Raw genomic sequence first — 20,119 nt, 5'->3', positions numbered from 1 at the left:
AAACATCTGAAATAATTGTGCACATCTGGCAGTGACTGCACAAAATATGAAATATATTTTTGTCGCCAAAAGTTTTTATACTTTCTGAAATGAAAACATAGGATTGACTAATTTAGTTTACTGGTTTTTATTCCCATATGCCGATTCTGGGTCATTTAGTTGTTTAAAGCTGGCGCAAATGAGCATTAACCAAGGCTGTGTCCACCTCCTGTGAGCTACTTAAGGTATATAGGAAAAGAGTGGTCACAAACTTCTTGGTAGTGATAAATTCTTATCCTTGGTGGACTCTTCTAAGAATATGGTTTACAGCCGGGCACGGTGGCACAAGCCTGTAATCCCAGCACTTTGGGAGGCCGAGGTGGGTGGATCACAAGGTCAAGAGATCGAGACCATCCTGGCCAACATGGTGAAACCCCGTCTCCACAAAAAATACAAAAAACAATTAGCTGGGTGTGGTGGCAGGTGCCTGTAGTCCCAGCTACCTGGGAGGCTGAAGGCTGAGGCAGGAGAATTGCTTGAACCCAGGAGGCGGAGGTTGCAGTGAGCCGAGATCGTGCCACTGCACTCCAGCCTGGCACCTGGCAACAGAGCAAGACTCTGTCTCAAAAAAAAAAAAAAAAGAAAGAATATGGTTTGTTACTTACAAAGCATAGTCTACAAATAATATGCTTTGCTAGATTCAGAAGATCGAGATCATCCTGATTTTTGAAAAATTAACCAGGTACCTTTATCACTGTGTATTTTTAAAAGTCTATGCTTTGAACCTGGGAGGCGGAGGTTGCAATGAGCCAAGATCCTGCCAGTGCACTCCAGCCTGAGCAACAAGAGCAAAACTCCATCTCAAAAAAAAAAAAAAAAAAAAATTTACTTGAAAACCTCTTTCCATGATGAGTGTTTTCATTTTTCATCAGTCACACAAGGTACATTTCAACTTTTTTTCTTTCCATCACAGCAACCCTAATGATGAGGTAGGTATAAAGGCACAGTGGGGGCAATCTGTTCAAGGTTTCAGAGTGTCAGAGTAGACATAAACCACTGCTCTAACATCAAGGTTCAATCTCTCGAAAGCAAAAGAAACAAACAATATTTGACTTGTATTATAATGTAATCTACGGTATAGTTGTTTTCCTTTTTATGCGATTCTATTATGTAATAGTTACTGCCTTCTTTTTAATGGCCTTTTACTCCTGGTCACTAGTCTACTTTTTTCTTTCATTTTCTTACTTGCCCACCCAACGTTCACATAACTGTGATAAAGAGGAAGAAGGGTGTAAGAGAATTACAATCTTAGTAGTTTTCAAATTATGCTTTGCTTCGTATCTTCATTGGTAACTTATTTTCCACACATATTGAGTTCTCGCTCTCCCATTTTTTTTTAAATTATGGGAAGAAGCAAAGAAATGAACAAGCACATAAGCACACTTTAAACAGAACTATTTCTCAAATAACTGAAAACACACTGTCATAGTCATTTTTGATTTAATTGATAAATAAATACAAGAGAACTGTTGTGAAACCACTGGCAATATAGTAAACTTTAAAGATTTTATTTTCAACTTCACTCACATTTCTTGGAATGGGGATATATACATTTTTCACCAATAAATGTTAATGTTTTAAATTTACAATTACCCTATTTGTAGAAACCTGAAGATCATTCCAATCAAATGAAAAAAAAAATGTACAAAAAAATTTCTTCTGTTCTTACAATTCAAAATATATTCAAATTAACATTCTTACAGCAGCCAAAACCTTTAACCCAAAATTCAGAACTGCAGTCCCACAAGTGAACAAAATAGTGTTTTAATTTAAATATCATGATGATTGTTAACACTGAAAAAAAAATATGGTGGCTCCTAAAACAAGACAGGTTAGCAAGTGGTACGGCTTTCCCTTCTGGGCAAAGGTTTGTCCGTGATGATTACTTTTATTTCATCTTTTCAACACAAACAATTGCTCCAACTTGAAAGAAGTTTCAATGAAATTCTGGCATTTAATATTGCTGATGCTTGCTAAGATTTAAGAACTCCCAATGATGAGAATCAGTAAATGGCGCACAACTAAATTAAAATTATCCTTAAAGACTCACTACACAGTGGTATCTGGTATTCAATATCAATAGTGTTTTTGAATTACATGATATGTTTTTCACAAACATAGCACCTCATTAAATATCTGGTAAACAGTTTGCAATCACAAGGGTTTGGAGACCAAGTTCCAAAGACAATTATGTGATTCACTTAAAAGAACATTGCAAGACAAGTCTCGGGCATAATGAAGCTTAGGAATGCAGTCTGCTGGTTCCCATGCTCTAAAGGTATGCTCACCTATACGGGCACCATCCTATTAAAACGTGGTACTATATTTCCAAAACCAAAAGTAGGTAAATGTTAAAATGGACTCCTGCTTTATAAATGATCTGTTAAATGTGCTTGTAAAACTAAAAAAATTTCCAAAATGTCAAAAGAGATATGACTATTATGTCTCCTTATTTCAGGTAATTCTGTTAAAAAGATATACTAAATGAAGTCCAATTTTATCTTGTAAAGTTTTAGTGTAAAAACTAATGCATTGAAATCCAGGAAAGTTTAACTTTCATCTAAATGTAACAAAACAACTATTCATTTGAGTGAGTTTTCACAAGCTGTACTCCTGACCTGAAGAATCACTTTTTTTATGCCGAGGAGATGGAGTAGTCTTTGTCGGAGATGGGGATGCAGTACCAGGTGAGTCAGTTCCTCCATCAGAAGTACTTGGTGATGACGCCAGATAGGGAACTTTCTTTCTTCCAAGGAATCCTCCCCCTTCAAATCCTCCTTTCTTCCTAAACTCTATTTTATTTTCATTTTCATCTTCTGATGACCTTTTCTTGGATTCTGAAAAACCTTCAGCTATTTTATGCACTTCCAATCCACTATCCAATTCTCTCAAACTTTTTATTTCTATTCCAGGAGACTTTCGCTCAGATATATTACATTCCCCTGTTGCCCCCTTCACTTCAGCTTGTATTGGACCCAAGTTACCATTTTCAGGTACAGCTCTTTCTACATTTCTGTTCAAATTAATAGTCGTCTGGAAGTCCCTATAACTGTGAAAGCTCTCAGTCCTTCTTGCCCTTGCTAATAAAGGACTCTCTCGGTAAGGCCTCACGGAACCGTAAGTAGCTGCTTCGTGGATGGTTTCATGGTGCTGAAGCTGAAGGCTGAAATATAGTTTTTAAAAAATAAATAACAGTTCAGATTTCACTCTGATTTTTCAGGAACATATTAATTAAACTACCAATAAAACACACTATATAAATACATAAAGTGTATTAAATCCGTATTTCTCTTTATAAAAATATACTTATCAAGTACTCTTTATTACATAGATACTATAATAAAATTACCAATGCAAATAATACCATCATGTATTCACAAACAAGCTGAATTTTTGAATAGCTAAAAAAAAGATGGGGGAGAAAAATCCTTGAAACCATTATGAAATCAACATAATTCAGTATTTAGCCCTTGGTTCTTCAGACTTTGGAATTTATCAATATGATAACTAAAAAGACATTATGGAACTTTGTATTAAAAGTACATAATGCTTAATGTAAGATTAGACAACACAGTGTAATCACTGATTAATATTGTCCCTGAGGCAGCACAATAATTAAAGCTTCACATACTAACCAAGGTGACATGTGATTTTCCTAATTTCCTTTGAATAAATTCTTGATCACAAAATAGGCTTCCAAATTGGCGGCAATTCACAAAATAAGTTAAAAGGCAAAAAATATTTTTCTATTAAAGAACCAGATATGCCTATTGATGACAAATTTAGTAAAACTGTTAAAAAATTGATTAGGCTGGGTGTTGTGGAGGCTCATGCTTGTAATCCCAGCACTTGGGGAGGCTGAGGTGGGCGGATCATGAGGTCAGGAGTTTGAGACCAGCCTGACCAACATGGAGAAACCCCATCTCTACTAAAAATACAAAAATTAGCCGGGCATGGTGATGTGCACCTGTAATCCCAGCTGCTCCGGGGGCTGAGGCAAGAGTATTGCTTGGACCCAGGAGGTGGAGGTTGCAGTGAGCCAAGATCGTGCCATTGCACTCCAACCTGGGCGACAGAGCGAGACTCTGTCTCAAAAACAAATTGTTTAACATAATATCTGAATTTAAAATGTACCTTGAATAGTATGGCTTTCTAGAACAACTATGTGATTACAATTTTTCAATTTCTCCAAAAGAAATAAATTCTGTTTATAATACCCAATTCTTAAACCTACCTAGAATTTGATTCTCGTAAGTGGCTATGTTGAACTACAGAAGTTGCTGGACTGATGTTAGGAGTAGCACAGCGAGATGTGCTCAAATCACATTGATCCAGTAATTTGAGCAGCTCTTCTTCAGTTGGACCACCTACATCTTAGGAGAACAAATACTCATTAAAATCACTTATTTGAAAAGCTTAACCCCGTGGCAAACATCTTTCTGTATGAGAACCTACCCTTATCTTCACTTTTGTTAACCATATCCATAGCAGTGGTCAGATCCCACATTTGAATGCTGCCATTTGTATGGCCTGTGAACAAGTAGCGCCTTGGCCTTGAGCCCATCCTACTGGATCCCTCACATTCCCTCACTGTAAATGAGGATATCGTAGTACAGTCAACAGCCTGGATCTCACATATTCTGCAAAAGAAAAGCAGAACGACCCCTGATGAGAATGAGCGATTATTTAAAAAGAAACTATGAAACTAAAAAGGCAGAAAGAAAGCAAGCAAACATGTTATACTAGAAAAGACTTTTTAAAAGTCATTTAAAATTTATGTGTAAATTTTTAAAATCTGAAACCAGAAGAAATATATAGCTCTATGGAGACGGCCCATATTGTATCCGTCATTAGGATAATACTCTTAGCTCTAAAAATAGACTTTTATGGCTATTTAATTGATTTTCATAAAAGATAAAAGAACCTGAGCGAGAACAATTATTATCCACATTGACAAATGAGGAAACCAAGGGATAACATCAGCAAATGATTTTTCCAAAGTCATGTAAGGTCTGACTGAATTGTACTTGACTGAATTAGTTATCCCAGTGTACTTCAAAAGAGCTGAGGGAGCTTATTAAAAAAAGAAAAATCAGTATAGGCAAATGCAAGGTCAAAAATATAGACAAAGAAAAAATACAATCCACATGAATTTGAGAAACATACAGGAATAGAACATGAAGCTTAGATGAGCTTCCTAGTAGGCCGGACAAAAAGAAGGAAGAAAGTTCATTACTACATGCCCACATATAGTGATAAAGACTACCTAGTCTCATTCTTGATCTCAAGGCTTGTGAATACAGAAATAAACAAACCAAAGTGCTTTTCCTGTACTCTGACGCAACAATCAACTCTAAGGAAAGTGAGAAGTTACACACACACACACACACACACACACACACACACACACACACATAGTGGGACAATTAGTTGCCTTCTAACTCAATTTAATTCTGACATTATCTGTCATATCACACAGGTAGAGAACTCGGTCTCACAAAGCTGAGCTCCACTTCAGATGATGATCATAAGCCCCATGTTATTTTGCCTGTGCTTCTGACTGACTGACTATAAATCAGGGTTTCCACAGCCTTCTCCTTAGGTTCGATTAATTTGCTAGAGTGGCTCACAGAACTCAGAGAAAAACTCACATTTACTGGTTAATTACAAAGGATACGGATGAATAATAGCTTCCCAGAGTAAGGCGTATGGGAAGGAGCATGGAGCTTCCATGCCCTCCCTGGGGACGCCACCCTCCAGGATCCTCCAGGTTTTCGGCTACCTGGAAGCTCTCTGAACTCAGTTATTATTATTATTTTAATGGAGGCTTCATTACATAGGTATGATTGATTAAGTCATTGGCCATTGGTGATCAACTTAGCTTTCAGCCCCTCTCCCCTTCTCAAAGGTTGTGGGGTGAGGCTGAAAGTGCCAACCTTCTCTCCCATCTTAGTCTTTCTGGTGACCTGCCATCAGTCAACTCATTGGCATTCAAAACGATATTTATCATTTAGAAGACTTTAAGAATTTTTGAAGGTATATGCCAGGAAACAGAGACAAAGACCAAATATATATTTCACAATGTCACACAAAGGAAAAGTTTTTAATATTTCGCCAATATAAAGTTTGAAAGAATTATTATCATAGGCATTACCAGATTTTAAAATTTCCTTTGTTAGTTGTGAGGGTTTTAAAAAATCATAAATAGGTGATGAATTATCAGATTTTATTCCTGTATTTATCAAGATGATCATAATTTGGTGAATGACATTTATTTTTAATTAACATCTGTAAATTGATTTAAAATATTCAACACTCCCCTCCCCAGATTCCTGTTTATGTTTCAAATAAATCAACATTTGTATGCATATGAAAACTTGGATCTCAGAAAATAATACCCTCAGAAGCAAAGTTTCTCTCCTACCTGCACAGCAAGTCACAGAAACAATCTTCTTCCCCAAGCTGGGTCACAAAAATAATAAGAACTCTCTTTCCCCAAAGCTGGCCATGAAGCATAAAAATATTACCCTAACATTTCCCTATCTTTCTGTGAAAAGTTGGCCATAAAGAAATTAAGGCCCTCTCTGCAGAAGGGTTCCGCTCCATCCCTGGGAGAAAGGAATAGCCACACAGAGACAGTCCCTGCTGCATTTCCCTACTCAGTCTGTCAACTTATATCTTTTTGTCCAGTCACATTTCTACATGGCTGTCCCTGCTTCTTCTAACCTAAGCATAAAAATAGACACTTTTCCTTGTCTTTGGGTCTGCATTCTGAAGGCTCTCGTGTCATAGAAAACTATAATAAAATCAATTTGGAATGCTTTTCTCGTGCCAGCCTATTTTTTGTTAAAGGGGTATCAACTATGACTCTTCTGCTTCCACAAAACAAATATAATTTTGCTCTTTTTTCCCCTTCTGGAATAGATTTCTTAGAATTACTCCTTTATTTAAAATTTCCTACAAGGATTTTTTTCTTGCTCCCTTTCAATAAAACCCTTTCATTTCACTTCTCACTATTAATAGAGCTGCACCGTCCTTAAACAAGATCTTTGGTTCACTATAGCTTTATAAAGGACTGGTTTTCTATTCAATTCTACAAAATAATTTCTGCATGTTATTTTTGTAACTACAGCCTTCCTTTGGAATCAAACTTAAAAATTATAAAATTTGCTTTATCATGCAGAAATTGTAGTTGATTATAACATACTGTTAGAAGTAACAGAAGGGGGGATAGTAGAAATAACAGAAGGGGGGATACGTGAATTGAATAAGTAAATATGATAATACTACATTGTTAGAGAATGTTATGATACCAGTTTAATAATATTTGGCAATTTCTTCACTGAATATGCAGAGAACACTAAATCACAGTAATTTATGGAATTTCTTAAGATAATGAACTTTGATAAAAAAAGTCATCATCTCTCAAATAATTTATTCATCAAAATATTAAGAGATACGTTGAAGAAAACACAACCATAAAATTTAAAATCAACAAGATCAGTAACATGAAAATGAAAATGAAATTTTCTATACCTAGAAAACCCCATAGTCTCTGCCAAAGGCTCCTAGATCTAATAAACAACTTCAGCAAAGCTTTAATGTACAAAAATCACAGCACTTCTATACAGCAATTAACATTAAAACTGAGAGCTGAATCAAGAATGCAATCCCATTCACAATAGCCACAAAAAGAATAAAACACCTAGAAATACATCAGGGAGGTAAAAGAGCTCTACAATAAGAAATACAAAACACTGCTCAAAGAAAGCAGATGACACAAACAAATGGAAAAACATTCCATGACCATGAATAGAAAGAATTAATATTGTTAAAATGGGGCTGGGTGTGGTGGCTTACACCTGTAATCCCAGCACTTTGGGAGGCTGAGGCAGGAGGATCACAAGGTCAGGGGACAGAGACCATCCTGGCTAACACGGTGACATCCCATCTCTACTAAAAATACAAAAAATTAGCTGGGCATGGTGGCAGGCACCTGTAATCCCAGCTACTTGAGAGGCTAAGGCAGGAGAATCACTTGAACCTGGGAGGTGGAGGTTGCAGTAAGCTGAGATTGTGCGACTGCACTCCAGCCTGGCAACAGAGGGAGACTCCATCTCAAAAACAAACAAACAAAAAATATATATTGTTAAAACGGCCATGCTACACAAAGTAATTACATCAATGCTATTCTTAACAAACTACCAACAACATTTTTCACAGAATTAGAAAAAACTATTCTAAAATTCATAAGAAACCAAAAAAGAGCCCAAATAGCCAAAGCAATACTAAGCAAATGAACAGAGCCAGAGATGTCACACTACCCGACTTTATCCTACAAGGCTACAGTAACCAAAACAGCATGGTACTGGTACAAAAACAAACACAGACTAACGGAACAGAATATGGAACCCAGAAAACAAAGCCAGACACTTGAAACCATCTGATCTTCAACAAAGCTGATAATAACAAATGGAGGAAGGACTCTCTAGTCAATAAATGGTGCTGTGATTACTGGCTAGCCATATGTAGAAGATTGAAACTCAACCCCTTCCTCTCACTATATACAAAAATCAATAGAAGATGGATTGAAGACTTAAATGTAAAATCTAAAACTATAAAAACCCTAGAAGGAAACCGAGGAAATACCACTCTGGACATCAGCCCCGGCAAAGATTTCATGACAAAGACTCCAAAAGTAACTGCAACGAAAACAAAAATTGACAAGTGGGGCCTTATTAAACTAAAGAGCACTTGCGCCACAAAAGAAGCTATCAACAGAGTAAACAGACAACCTACAGAACAGGAGAAAATATTTGCAAACTATGCATCTGACAAAGGTCTAATAACCAGCATCTATAAGGAACTTAAATCAACAAGTAAAAACCCCATTAAAAAGTGAGCAAAGGCCATGAAGACACGTGTCAAAAGAAGACATATAAGCAACACACAAACATGCTGAACATCATCATCAGAGAAATGCAAATCAAAATTACAATGAGGTATCATCTCACACCAGTCAGAATGGCTATTATTAAAAGGTAAAAAAATAACAAAGAGGGTACACACAAAAGGGAATATTTATACACTGTTGGTGGGGATCTAAATTAGTTCAGCCATTGTGAAAAAGCAGTTTGGTGACGACTCAAAGAAATAACTACCAGTGGACCCGGCAATCCTATTATTGGGTATACACCCAAAAGAATATAAATCATTCTACCATAAAGACACATGCACCCATATGTTCATTGCAGCACTATTCACAATAAACAGCAAAGACATGGAACCAACCTAGATGCTCATCAGCGGTAGACTGGATAAAGAAAATGTGGTACATATACACCACAGAATACTATACATCCATAAAAAGAACAAAATCACATCTTTTGCAGCAACACGGATGGAGCTAAGGCTATAATCCTAAGTGAATTAAGACAAGAACAGAAGACCAAATACCATATGTTCTCACTTAAAAGTGGGAGCTAAACGTTGAATATACATGGACACAAACAGAACAATAGATACTGGGGTCTACTTGAGAATAGAAGGTGGGAAGAGAGAGGATCAAAAAACTACCTATTGGGTACCAGGTTCATTTACCTGGGTGACAAAATAATCTGTACACCAAACCCCTATGACATGCAATTTACCAGCGTAACAACCTTGTAGGTATATCCCCTGAACCTAAAATTAAAGTTGGGACAGAAAAAAAAATAAAAATAAACAAAATGAAAACAATAACCCTCCTAATGGACTATTAACAGGAATTTTACTTTTTTCATTTGTTTGACATGCAAAAACTTTTCTTTTCCCTCCAACTTTAAGTTCTGGGTACATGTACAAAATGTGCAGGTCTGTTACATAGGTAAACATGTGCCATGGTGGTTTGTTGCACAGAATTACCCATCACCTAGGTATTAAGCCCAACATCCATTAGCTATTCTTCCTGATGCTCTCTCTCTCCCCCACCCCCTCTCACACCCAACAGGCTCCCTGTTGTGTGTTGTTCCCTCCCATGTGTCATGTGTTCTCGTCAAAAAACTTTGTGTTTAAAGCAAAGAAATGTTCAAGCAAAATCTGAGGTTATAAATACTAATTTTAAAAGAAGTAAAATTTCAGTCAATGGAAAAGGAAGAGGAATCTAACTGCTATTGAACATCTATGATGGTTAAGAAGTATGCAAGATATTTCAGGTTTGAAATTTATTTTATCCTATGATATCCTGCCAAAGTCGTTGAACCTTATTTTATAAAGAAGCTGGGCTAAGGAAAATAAAATAACTTGAGTTGCATTTACATAGCTAGTAAGAGGAAGTACTCGAATTAGTTCAACCATCCACCAGCAAATTCACTATGTTCTTCGAGTTTGAAGAGAAATCATTTCTGAAGACAAAAGCAGATGAATACTGCCAGTGCCGTATAAGGGCAGCATTCATATACGAATACTGCGGAGACAGCATAGAGACAGGAATCTTGCTCTCATGGAGACAGATCACTTCTCTCCATGGTAAAGTGGATGGAAGAGAAAAACTGTTCTAAAATTGGAAGTAAAACATGGGTGCTACGTTGTACGTTGTGCCAAGATTATGCAAATTAGTTATTAATATTTAATTGCTTTATCATTTTTATTTTAAAAGGGAATACTGAATGTCAGAAAATCTGTAATATGTTTTATTTGAGAGACATAAATAATGTATAATATGGGATGGAAAATATTTAAGTTCTAGGTTTTTAAAAGAAACTCTTTATAATTAAAAAAATTAATATTTATGTCTGGCCATGAAAAAAGTTCACTGTGTTCTTGTTCTATCACTAGTCCTTCCTAACTGTTCATAGCATCAGTGAAACTCTTAATTCTCAGAAAATAAGCATAAAGTATACTGTCTTAATTTTGAGTTATGATTATGAGATAATTAATAGACTTCCCTCCCAACAAATTGTTTCTAGTAGCGCTCTTTGATCAATATGTTAAATTACGTCATATTTTGTAAGACAAAAGGTGGCTTCTGAATATAAATATCCTTACAGTAAAGTGTTACCTTTTTCCGGTAGATGAGAGTCTTACAAATAGTTTGTTAGTGATGGGAACAACTTTCTGAATGAACACCTGTTGATCGTCTCGCTCTCCAAAAGGTCCTTGATCAGAAAACAAAAATGTCAAAAAATTAATTAAAATTTTATTTGTTTCATTTTACGAAAGGAACATTAATATTAATATAAGAAAAGAAGGACGGGCACGGTGGCTCATGCCTGTAATCCCAGCACTTTGGGAGGCTGAGGCAGGTGGATCATGAGGTCAGGAGATGGAGACCATCCTGGCTATCACGGTGAAACCCCGTCTCTACTAAAAATACAAAAAATTAGCCAGGTGTGGTGGCAGGTGCCTGTAGTCCCAGCTACCCAGGAGGCTGAGGCAGGAGAATTGCTTGAATCTGAAAGGCAGAGGTTGCAGTGAGCCATCTCAAAAAAAAAAAAGAAGAAAAGAATTTCTCATGCCTACCAATATGGTATCACATTTCAGCTGAAAATCAGTCATGATATAAATGGATACAAGAACTTCAATTTGCATTAAATTTTTTTTTTAAATACACAATTATTTCTAAATTATACTTTGTATATAACTAAGGCTGTAAAAGCTAAAGGAAACAATTTCCTAAGGCACTACATTAACAGTACTAGCAGGAGACCTGTTAAGATATTTAGTATCTTTGGGGATGTGCTTAGACTCTTATAACTTTAAAAAGATGTGTAAATTAAGTCATTTCATGTATTGAATTTACTTTTTTGAAAAGACAACACATAAAATCTTAAAATATAAAGTGCAGCTTCATCAGATGAAATATAATTAATTCAAGCTTCCATTAACCATATTTCTTCCTTTAGTATTTCTTCTTTTTAAAGATGCAAATTAAAAAAAAAAACTTTATATAAGGCAATTGGTAAACCAAAAGAGAAAAAATACAGTATGAAAATTAAAGTGCAGTATAAAATTTTCTACTGAGTTGCATCCTGAAGCTTTTCAATCTAAAAAGAAAGATGCAATTACTTTCATTTTAGTGTACTTGGCAAGACAGGTAAATAGCCCATTATGTTTTAGAAAAATCCTGAACAACAATGTAAAGAAGAAAATGTTTTATTTAAAACTTAAACATAAAATTTTAGTAATTCTCTTTTTCCATTACACTCAGTAGCTAAAATAGTATCATTATTATTAATAAAAAGTATCTGATTTGCAATAAAAGTTCTAAACACAATATATCCCAAGTTATGTCACGAGTCATACATGTGCTTAATAAATGAAGCAATGTCATCTTTATTATTAGTCAGCAAATACTTACACTGTATTTACTATGTGCCACCATAAATGCTTTCTAAATATAAACTCATTTTTTTTTTTTTTTTTGAGACGGAGTTTTTCGCTCTTGTTACCCAGGCTGGAGTGCAATGGCGCGATCTCGGCTCACCGCAACCTCCGCCTCCTGGGTTCAGGCAATTCTCCTGCCTCAGCCTCCTGAGTAGCTGGGATTACAGGCACACGCCACCATGCCCAGCTAATTTTTTGTGTTTTTAGTAGAGACGGGGTTTCACCATGTTGACCAGGATGGTCTCGATCTCTTGACCTCGCGATCCACCCGCCTCGGCCTCCCAAAGTGCTGGGATTACAGGCTTGAGCCACCGCGCCCGGCAATATAAACTCATTTTAATCATAGTAACCACATAAGTGAGGTACTAATATTTATTATCTCTATTTTACAGATGAGAAAAATAACACACCAAAAGATTAGTTAACCAAAGATCTCGTAGGTCCTATATGATGGAAGTGAAATTCAAACAAACTGAAGCTGTCTGACTCTTCACTATACTACGCAGTTGCTCAATTACTGGAAATTTCTGATCTCTAATTTTATAGAAATGAAATGATAGTCCTCATATAAAGTCACAATAGCAACAATGAATAAAATAACTCAGAATTAAATAACTAGGAAAGAGAAAGCTACAGAACTCTATCTTTTCTCCCCTTGAACTTTATATTGACATGAGACTGACTCATAAACTATTATTTATACTTTAATTCTTTGCCCTCTCTTCCCCCACCTCCCATTTATAGTTTCGCTTCCCAAATTGGCTCCTTTCTTTGGAATACAAAATACCCTCAGATCTTTCTTAACTTTAATGAGGGAGAAAGCTGGGAGAATAAAAAATATGACCTCTGAACTTCTCTGCCTTTCAACTAGCTCCATTACTTCTTCCTTTTATGGTCACCTCCAGTATCTGTTACCTCATTACCCATTGCAATATAGATTACACCTTTACCACTCTACTGAATCTGGACTCTACTCTGTTCCACTGATCTGTATGTCTGTTTATCTGGGGGGATATACATATTTTAAATACAATTATAAAGAGAAACAAAAAACCTCCCTGTCCCCTTTATCTTACTGGGTTTTATAATTAATTTACAGGGCTGTTTATAAATATCTTTTTATTCACAAAACACATACTTTCCTGAATAACACATCTACTCCTGGGGCTTTCAGGTGCTTCTCATATGCTGAATACTTATAAACATAACTTCTAGTTAAGGTCTTTCTCTAGAGGTACCACCTTTATATCTTCATACCACAGAATAGTATCCATATGCATCATCACTCAAAATATACAAGTCTGAATTCATCTTTGTTTTCAAAGTAAGTTCTTTTTTCTATATTTATTTAGTAAATAACAGTCAGCTACTCCACTTCCCAAGTAAGAATCCTTAGTGTCTCTTTAGACTCCTTCCTCTCTCATGCCTGCCACATCTAGTCAATGACCATCATGCCCTTTGGTTCTTACTGAATAATTCCTCCTCTTTCCTCCTTCCTGGTTTCCTTGCATCACTTTCTTAAGTCTTTACTCTGAAGCCTTGTATGCTCTTAAGATGAATTATATATATCACAAATCTAGTATCATTCTCAACATTCTTCAAAAGATCCCCATTACTTACAACATAAAAATCTAAATTTCTTAGTTTTAGATGCCTTCCATGATCTGGTACTGGCCTATTCACTCAATATGTCTTACTATTCTTACCCACATATCCTATAATCCAACAATGAATGACCTTCTTGACATTTTCCAAACTTGCCAAGTTTCCTTGGCCTCTATCCTTTTAACTTACTCTTTTCTCTACTAGGAATGTTCCAACCCTAGAACCTTCCACACCCAACAAATGTCTACCTATCCTTCAGGTTTCAGTTCAAACATTAAACCTCTATAAAGTGTACTCTGTCTGAATGTCAGCTTCCTCAACGTTAAGTGAGGTATCTACCTCCTAAATTGTCCAGAAGATTAAATGAGAGTATATATCACAACATCTAACATAGATCCTGGTACTATCTCCTGTGGGTGCTTTTTGATCTATTCCTTTAAGCAGAGTTGCAAAATACAATTGTTTTACTTTAATTATAAGTTGATGTTCACTGCACTTTTTAAAATTTCTAGCATCTAGAACACAATATTCAATAAACAGTTGTTAAATAAGTAACAATATAAACTTCCAGTTCCTATCATCATGCAGAGAACTAGGATTACGTAACTGTTAAAACTGGTAACACTGTGCATTTCTCCTTCTAATAAGGCTGTGGTAGAATTCTCTTAAGTAGCTTATAAGGAGAGTGAGATTCTTTCAAATGCGGCTGCGGTGGAATGATCTCTATGAAGACTGTTTATGTGTATGCACACGTGTGGATGTGTAAGTACCCATGTGCACATGTATGTATGGTGTATAAAGAGAAAACCTAAATTAACCTTGTACACCTTTTGCTGAAATCAGCGAACATCAATGGAGACATGCTATATTGTTTCCTAATAATACTTTGATGCCATCAAAATGACTCTCATTATATAGTAACAGACCTTTTCCTAGCTTCAAATTTTATTTTCAGTAGATTAACAAAAAAAATTCAAATGTCAAAGGTACAGAGCTATCACAGATTTAATAATAAATAAAAGTAGCTAACATGGAGATGACATTCTTTAAATGGGGAAACATTAATAAGAGGAAAAATTTGCTCTCATAACATTTTAATGAAATATTCTGCCATAATTTCATGAATTCATAGAACTTAATCAGAAAAATGCACCAAAATTCTGTTTAGAATTTGAAAATTAACATGAAAAATTTGTATTTAAAACTCATTTTTACGGTTTTATTAGTTGATATATGCCTTCTGAACAGCTAATATAGTATCTAAAAATGCCCTAAAATAATCTAACCCACCTATGTCATTTCCAGAGGAATAGCTACCATGACTTTCTGTCTCCTCCAGGGACAGTATCTTGAATGATGCTAAAGGAGTAGAACCTGGCTGAGTAGAGATCATTCCTCTGAATCGCGTTACTGTCCACGTCCGGACATGATTATTATCTGCACAGACTAGCAGAGAAAGAGAACAAAAGAATACAAAATTACTTTAAAAACCCCATTTTAACTTTTTTCTCTATGATCTACATTAAACAGATCAGAGAATAACCAGCAAATTACATATTTATCTTAAAATTATACTTAATTTGTATCTACTTAGCAAAAGTGAGAAAACTGAGTATGTTTTACTTTGCTGCAAAATATAAGGTATATCAAGTAAATCTATAGATCTTCATAAAAATAGCTTGTAGGGTATAAATGCAGTAAAGGTTAAAAATAATGTGTAAGAAAAAAGATGCTGAATGGTATCCTGTTCTGTGGCTAAACTACATAGTGAACAATTTCCTAGTTTATTTTTTCTAACTATATAAACTGTTTATGTGTATATTACTTAATATTAGCCTAGATCAGGACTTACTGAAAAATTATTGGCACAAATAACAATTTTCAAACATCTTGAGCAATCAGCTATTTATTGCCCACTCATAGTTACATTAAGGAAAATTAAGATTCTATACTAAAGCAGAGCATGATTTTTATATAGAGTCTGCATTTAAAAAACATGCTCCAATTAGTTTTATTTTGTGAATTGAATATTAACTGGGCATATACTGAAATGTCTCCTAATCGATCTCTACTTTTTTGTCTGAGTAGATACTCTATTTGAAAATATACACCATAAAATGTATAATGCAAAAACTACTTTTTTGGCATGCCTTAATAAAAAATATAGTAATTTTGCCATTTATGATTTTAGAAAATTTGTTATTATCAGCAATGAGCTATGAAATCATCAGTAAATATTAGAAAAGTATCCAGTACTTCTTATACACACACATACATAATGTTTACTACTGGGTAAAATGTGTTACCTATCTTACACAGTTACATATTTTAAACAAAACTTTGGAAAGAAATTAAATTTTGGCATAAACAGTAAGTAATATCTGTGCACTTTCTATTCTTATGTAACAAAATTCTCAATGACCAGACTGTCAGTTTTCAAGTGAAAAAGGGAGCATTTTGTTCTAGGCTATTTAATTAGTTTCATGGGAAATCATTTCCTGATTTCACTATTAAGCTTAATAGGATCCAGAAAAATAATTTAAATATTTTTAGTTGATTCAATTGGACAATTACATCAATTTTGCTAATGTTAGTCATTATCTAAAGTTTCTTTAAGGGATTAAAATGCACTATGGGGAAAACAATGTCATTACATTATTTGTAAATATCCACCAAAAACAATGTCATTACATATTTGTTAATATCCACCAGGTGGCAGAATAACATAACTGAGTATACATAAAATACTCCAGATTTTTTGTTAACAAGGATATTTCTCTTGACAAACTTACATTAGTTTCAAAGCTACATGAAATATGTGATGTTAAAATACAAATTTTACAAAGTAGTTCCTTGGTATCATGTCCCACAATAACATTATAACCATAAAAATAGTAACAATTATTAGAGTATCTCTATACATTATCATCTAAACATCACAATAACCCTGCAAACCAGCCTATTTTCTCAGATAATTGAGTTGCCTTATAACATTTATTCAGCATCTTTTATGTGTCAGAACTATGCTAAGTGCTGAGAATAGAATAAAGTTTCTTCTACTGGAGAACTTTTCTAGAAGAGATGGGGATGATAAGCAAACAAATAAATAATTAAGTAATAAATCTAGGAAGAAAACAAAGCAAGGTACTGCTATCAGCCAAACCTATCCAACAATAACTTTCTAACAATAAAAGGTTATTGTTGAATAGAGGTTTGGCTAATTTAAAGCAGGCAGTCAAGGACTCCACATTGAAAAGGAATTTGAAACGGCACCGGAATGACAAGAATGTAGCCAAACAAATATCTAGAGGCAAAACATTTCAAATAAAAAGAACGATCTAAGAAATAGAAACGCCAACAGGTTAGAGTGTTACCAGCAATAAGAAAAGTGACATGGGAGTTGGGAAGAGATTTTTTAAAGATCTAGGTAGAATCTGGAACAAGAAAAGCCATACAGACCATGGTAGAAATTTAAATTTATTCTAAATACAATTAGAAGCCATCAGGAATCAGACTTGGTTTGCATTTCTAAATGACATTTCTGGCTGCTGTGTGGAACATGTACCATAAAGAGGGAAAAGTTCAGAAGTTACTACAGTAATCTAGGGGAGAAATTATGACGATGTGAAATACTAAACTGACAGCAATGAGAAGTGATTGGATTTGTGACATAATATGGCAGCAAAGCCCAAAGGACTTACTGGTATGAACTGTACTATCTGGGAGGTGAAAGAAAGGGAGAAATCAAAGGTGATTCCTAGATTTTCAACTTGAATAGATAAGTAGATGGTGATAACGCCTACTAAGATGGGTGCTGAGAGAGAAAGTTGGACAGGAACTGCTCTACAAAAGGAATTAATGTAAGACTCCTCTAGAAAGCAAGCTCTACTGCAACACTCAGCTCACAAGTCAATTTTCACGAAGACTTTGAGAAATCATCTTCCATACACAATGCATTTCTTCAACAGAATTTTACTTTGTAATCAGAAAGTACTATTCATTAAACTTGAAAATTAGTATTAATTTTTTTATGTATCCAATTAGTATTTAAAGTTTTAAAAATTTTATGACTATAAAGAACTACAAACCCACACAAAGGTTATTTTCTTCAAATAATCTCCATAATTCTAATTTTTATTATGAGATGACAAAATATCAAAATACGCATATAAATCCACAGCTTTAGCATTAAACCATAAGAGCATCAACCCAATTTATATTGAAAGTAAAACCTGAAAAATTTAATAAAAATTCCTCTTAGCAGGGTCATTATAAATACTTTGCAATAACATATGCCAAGGGAACAATAAAAAAAAAATCACATCTCCCAAGTTTATGTATATTAAAACCAGGCAAAATCAAAGACATCTTTTTTTCCCCTCTTTTTTGGTAGAGATGGGTTTCACCATGTTGCCCAGGATAGTCTTGAACTCCTGTGATAAACCAATCCACCTGCCTTGGCCTCCCAAAGTGCTAGGATTATAGGCGTGAGCCACCATGACTGGCTCAAAGACATCTTTAAAAGACAATCATATATAATTTCTTCATTAAACTTTTATAGTACTTCTTTTATTATATTTTTCTCACATAAACACTGCATTTTCATTCTTTTAATTTGTAGGGGTACAGAAAGTAACACACAAGGCCAAGTTCTTTATCAGTACTAATGAAATCATTTTACCTGATACAAGATGCTTTTCTGATAGCATGATTTTTGTAACGGGACTTCGGTGAACTGTGAAAGTCTGAAAAAGCTGAGGACCTGACCCAACTGTCTCTGGGTGTTGTACAATCACTCGTACTGCTCCTGAGCTCGTACCATAGGCGATCTCAATCCAGTTACCACTGACACCTATATAAAGTCAAGAGTTGACAGGTGATATTACGGAATGATAATAAAAAAGCTACCTTGCAAAGCTTCCCTATGATAAAATAGGCAGAGCTGGATTCACTGTTTATATCAGCCCAAAATCCAGCTCAGCAAAAAAATCTTAAGACTTCTCGGGCCATCTTAAAATCATTATTTCCTTGATAAATCTTTTCCTAACCTTCACTCCAAGACATAACTATTCACCTCCTGCCTTGCACTATGTATTTGATTCTATCACAGCAATTATAACACACTAATTCTGTACTTACTTCTATGCCTAGCTACTTCTATTCCTTATTGACAAAGACTGAATCATAATCATCTTTTTATCTGTCACCTTACAGAGTGCCTAAGACACAGTAGGTACTCAACACAGTTTAAAGAATTCATAAATCTGCCATGCCAGGAACACTACTGAAAAAAAACAGTATTCCAAAAGCAATATTTCTTATTACATCCAGCCTAGAATTATCACCTGTTCTACTTAAACTACAATACTAAATCATCCTCAAATAATCAAGGATTATATATACTACTCAAGTTTTAAAACACTGTGATAGGGAATACCCATTACCTTGCTTAAATCATACCTACAATATGTTGCTTCTTCTAATCATCTAAGGTTCAGCTGTATTTTTTTTTTTTTTTCTTTTTTTAAACAAGTGCCAAGACCCCATCGCAAATTTAGATAGGAAAAAATGCAGTGACCTATACTCTTAAAAAGCTTCACGGAGAGAGAACCTCTTAGATTTACTAGCTGTTCTAGTTTTACTGATTCATCTGAAAATACTTGAATCAAAAAAAAAGAGCATGTCATGAAAAACACTTCCTATAACCTGAAAGATGACTGTTTTTCATGCCTTAAAACCCCCTGCCACTACAAAAGAAGTGCTTCGATTTGTAGAACTTTCCCAGTTTTTTGCCTGCTTTTTAACTAGATTAAAAAAAAAAAATCCACATCTTATTCTAGACCAGGGTTTGGCATACTTTCTGAAAAGGGCCAAGTAGTAAACATTTTAAAGTCTGCATGCCACACCGTCTCTTTCACAATCTCTCAGTTCTGTCATTGTGGCACAAAAGCAGCTAAAGACAGCTGGTATCAAAAAGGGCCAGCTTGGCTAGAAATTCATGGTATACTGATCCTATTTCTAGAGTAATACAATTTAAGTCCTACTATGGTTTCAGTCAAATTCATAGTATATTATTGAATATTTCTTTCATACTAAAGATTACGGTTTCTTT

General features: G+C 34.9%; 1 protein-coding gene across 8 annotated transcripts in view; it reads right to left on the bottom strand.

Moving 5' to 3' along the window:
• Nucleotides 1-1,463: 1,463 nt before the first annotated feature.
• Nucleotides 1,464-20,119, bottom strand: part of KCTD3 (potassium channel tetramerization domain containing 3) — a 56,685-nt gene continuing 38,029 nt past the window's right edge. For 4 of the 8 annotated variants that reach the window (XM_017509221.2, XM_037731602.1, XM_017509224.2 and 1 more), the window contains 6 exons: nucleotides 18,689-18,859; nucleotides 15,298-15,453; nucleotides 11,078-11,174; nucleotides 4,495-4,679; nucleotides 4,274-4,412; nucleotides 1,469-3,202 (listed from right to left, as the gene is read on the bottom strand). In XM_017509221.2, the coding sequence (XP_017364710.1) occupies nucleotides 2,638-3,202; nucleotides 4,274-4,412; nucleotides 4,495-4,679; nucleotides 11,078-11,174; nucleotides 15,298-15,453; nucleotides 18,689-18,859 (1,313 nt within the window). In that variant the 3' untranslated portion in view covers nucleotides 1,469-2,637. Of the gene's footprint in view, nucleotides 3,203-4,273; nucleotides 4,413-4,494; nucleotides 4,680-11,077; nucleotides 11,175-15,297; nucleotides 15,454-18,688; nucleotides 18,860-20,119 lie in introns of all 8 variants that reach the window. The other 4 variants (XM_037731601.1, XM_017509225.2, XM_017509222.2 and 1 more) reach the window with 2 other exon arrangements.

This window comes from Cebus imitator, unplaced genomic scaffold, assembly GCF_001604975.1.
Source record: "Cebus imitator isolate Cc_AM_T3 unplaced genomic scaffold, Cebus_imitator-1.0 Scaffold411, whole genome shotgun sequence".
Lineage (NCBI taxonomy): Eukaryota > Metazoa > Chordata > Mammalia > Primates > Cebidae > Cebus > Cebus imitator.
The sequence above is the reverse complement of the archived record's forward strand: the minus strand, read 5'-3'. Positions and strand labels throughout refer to the sequence as shown.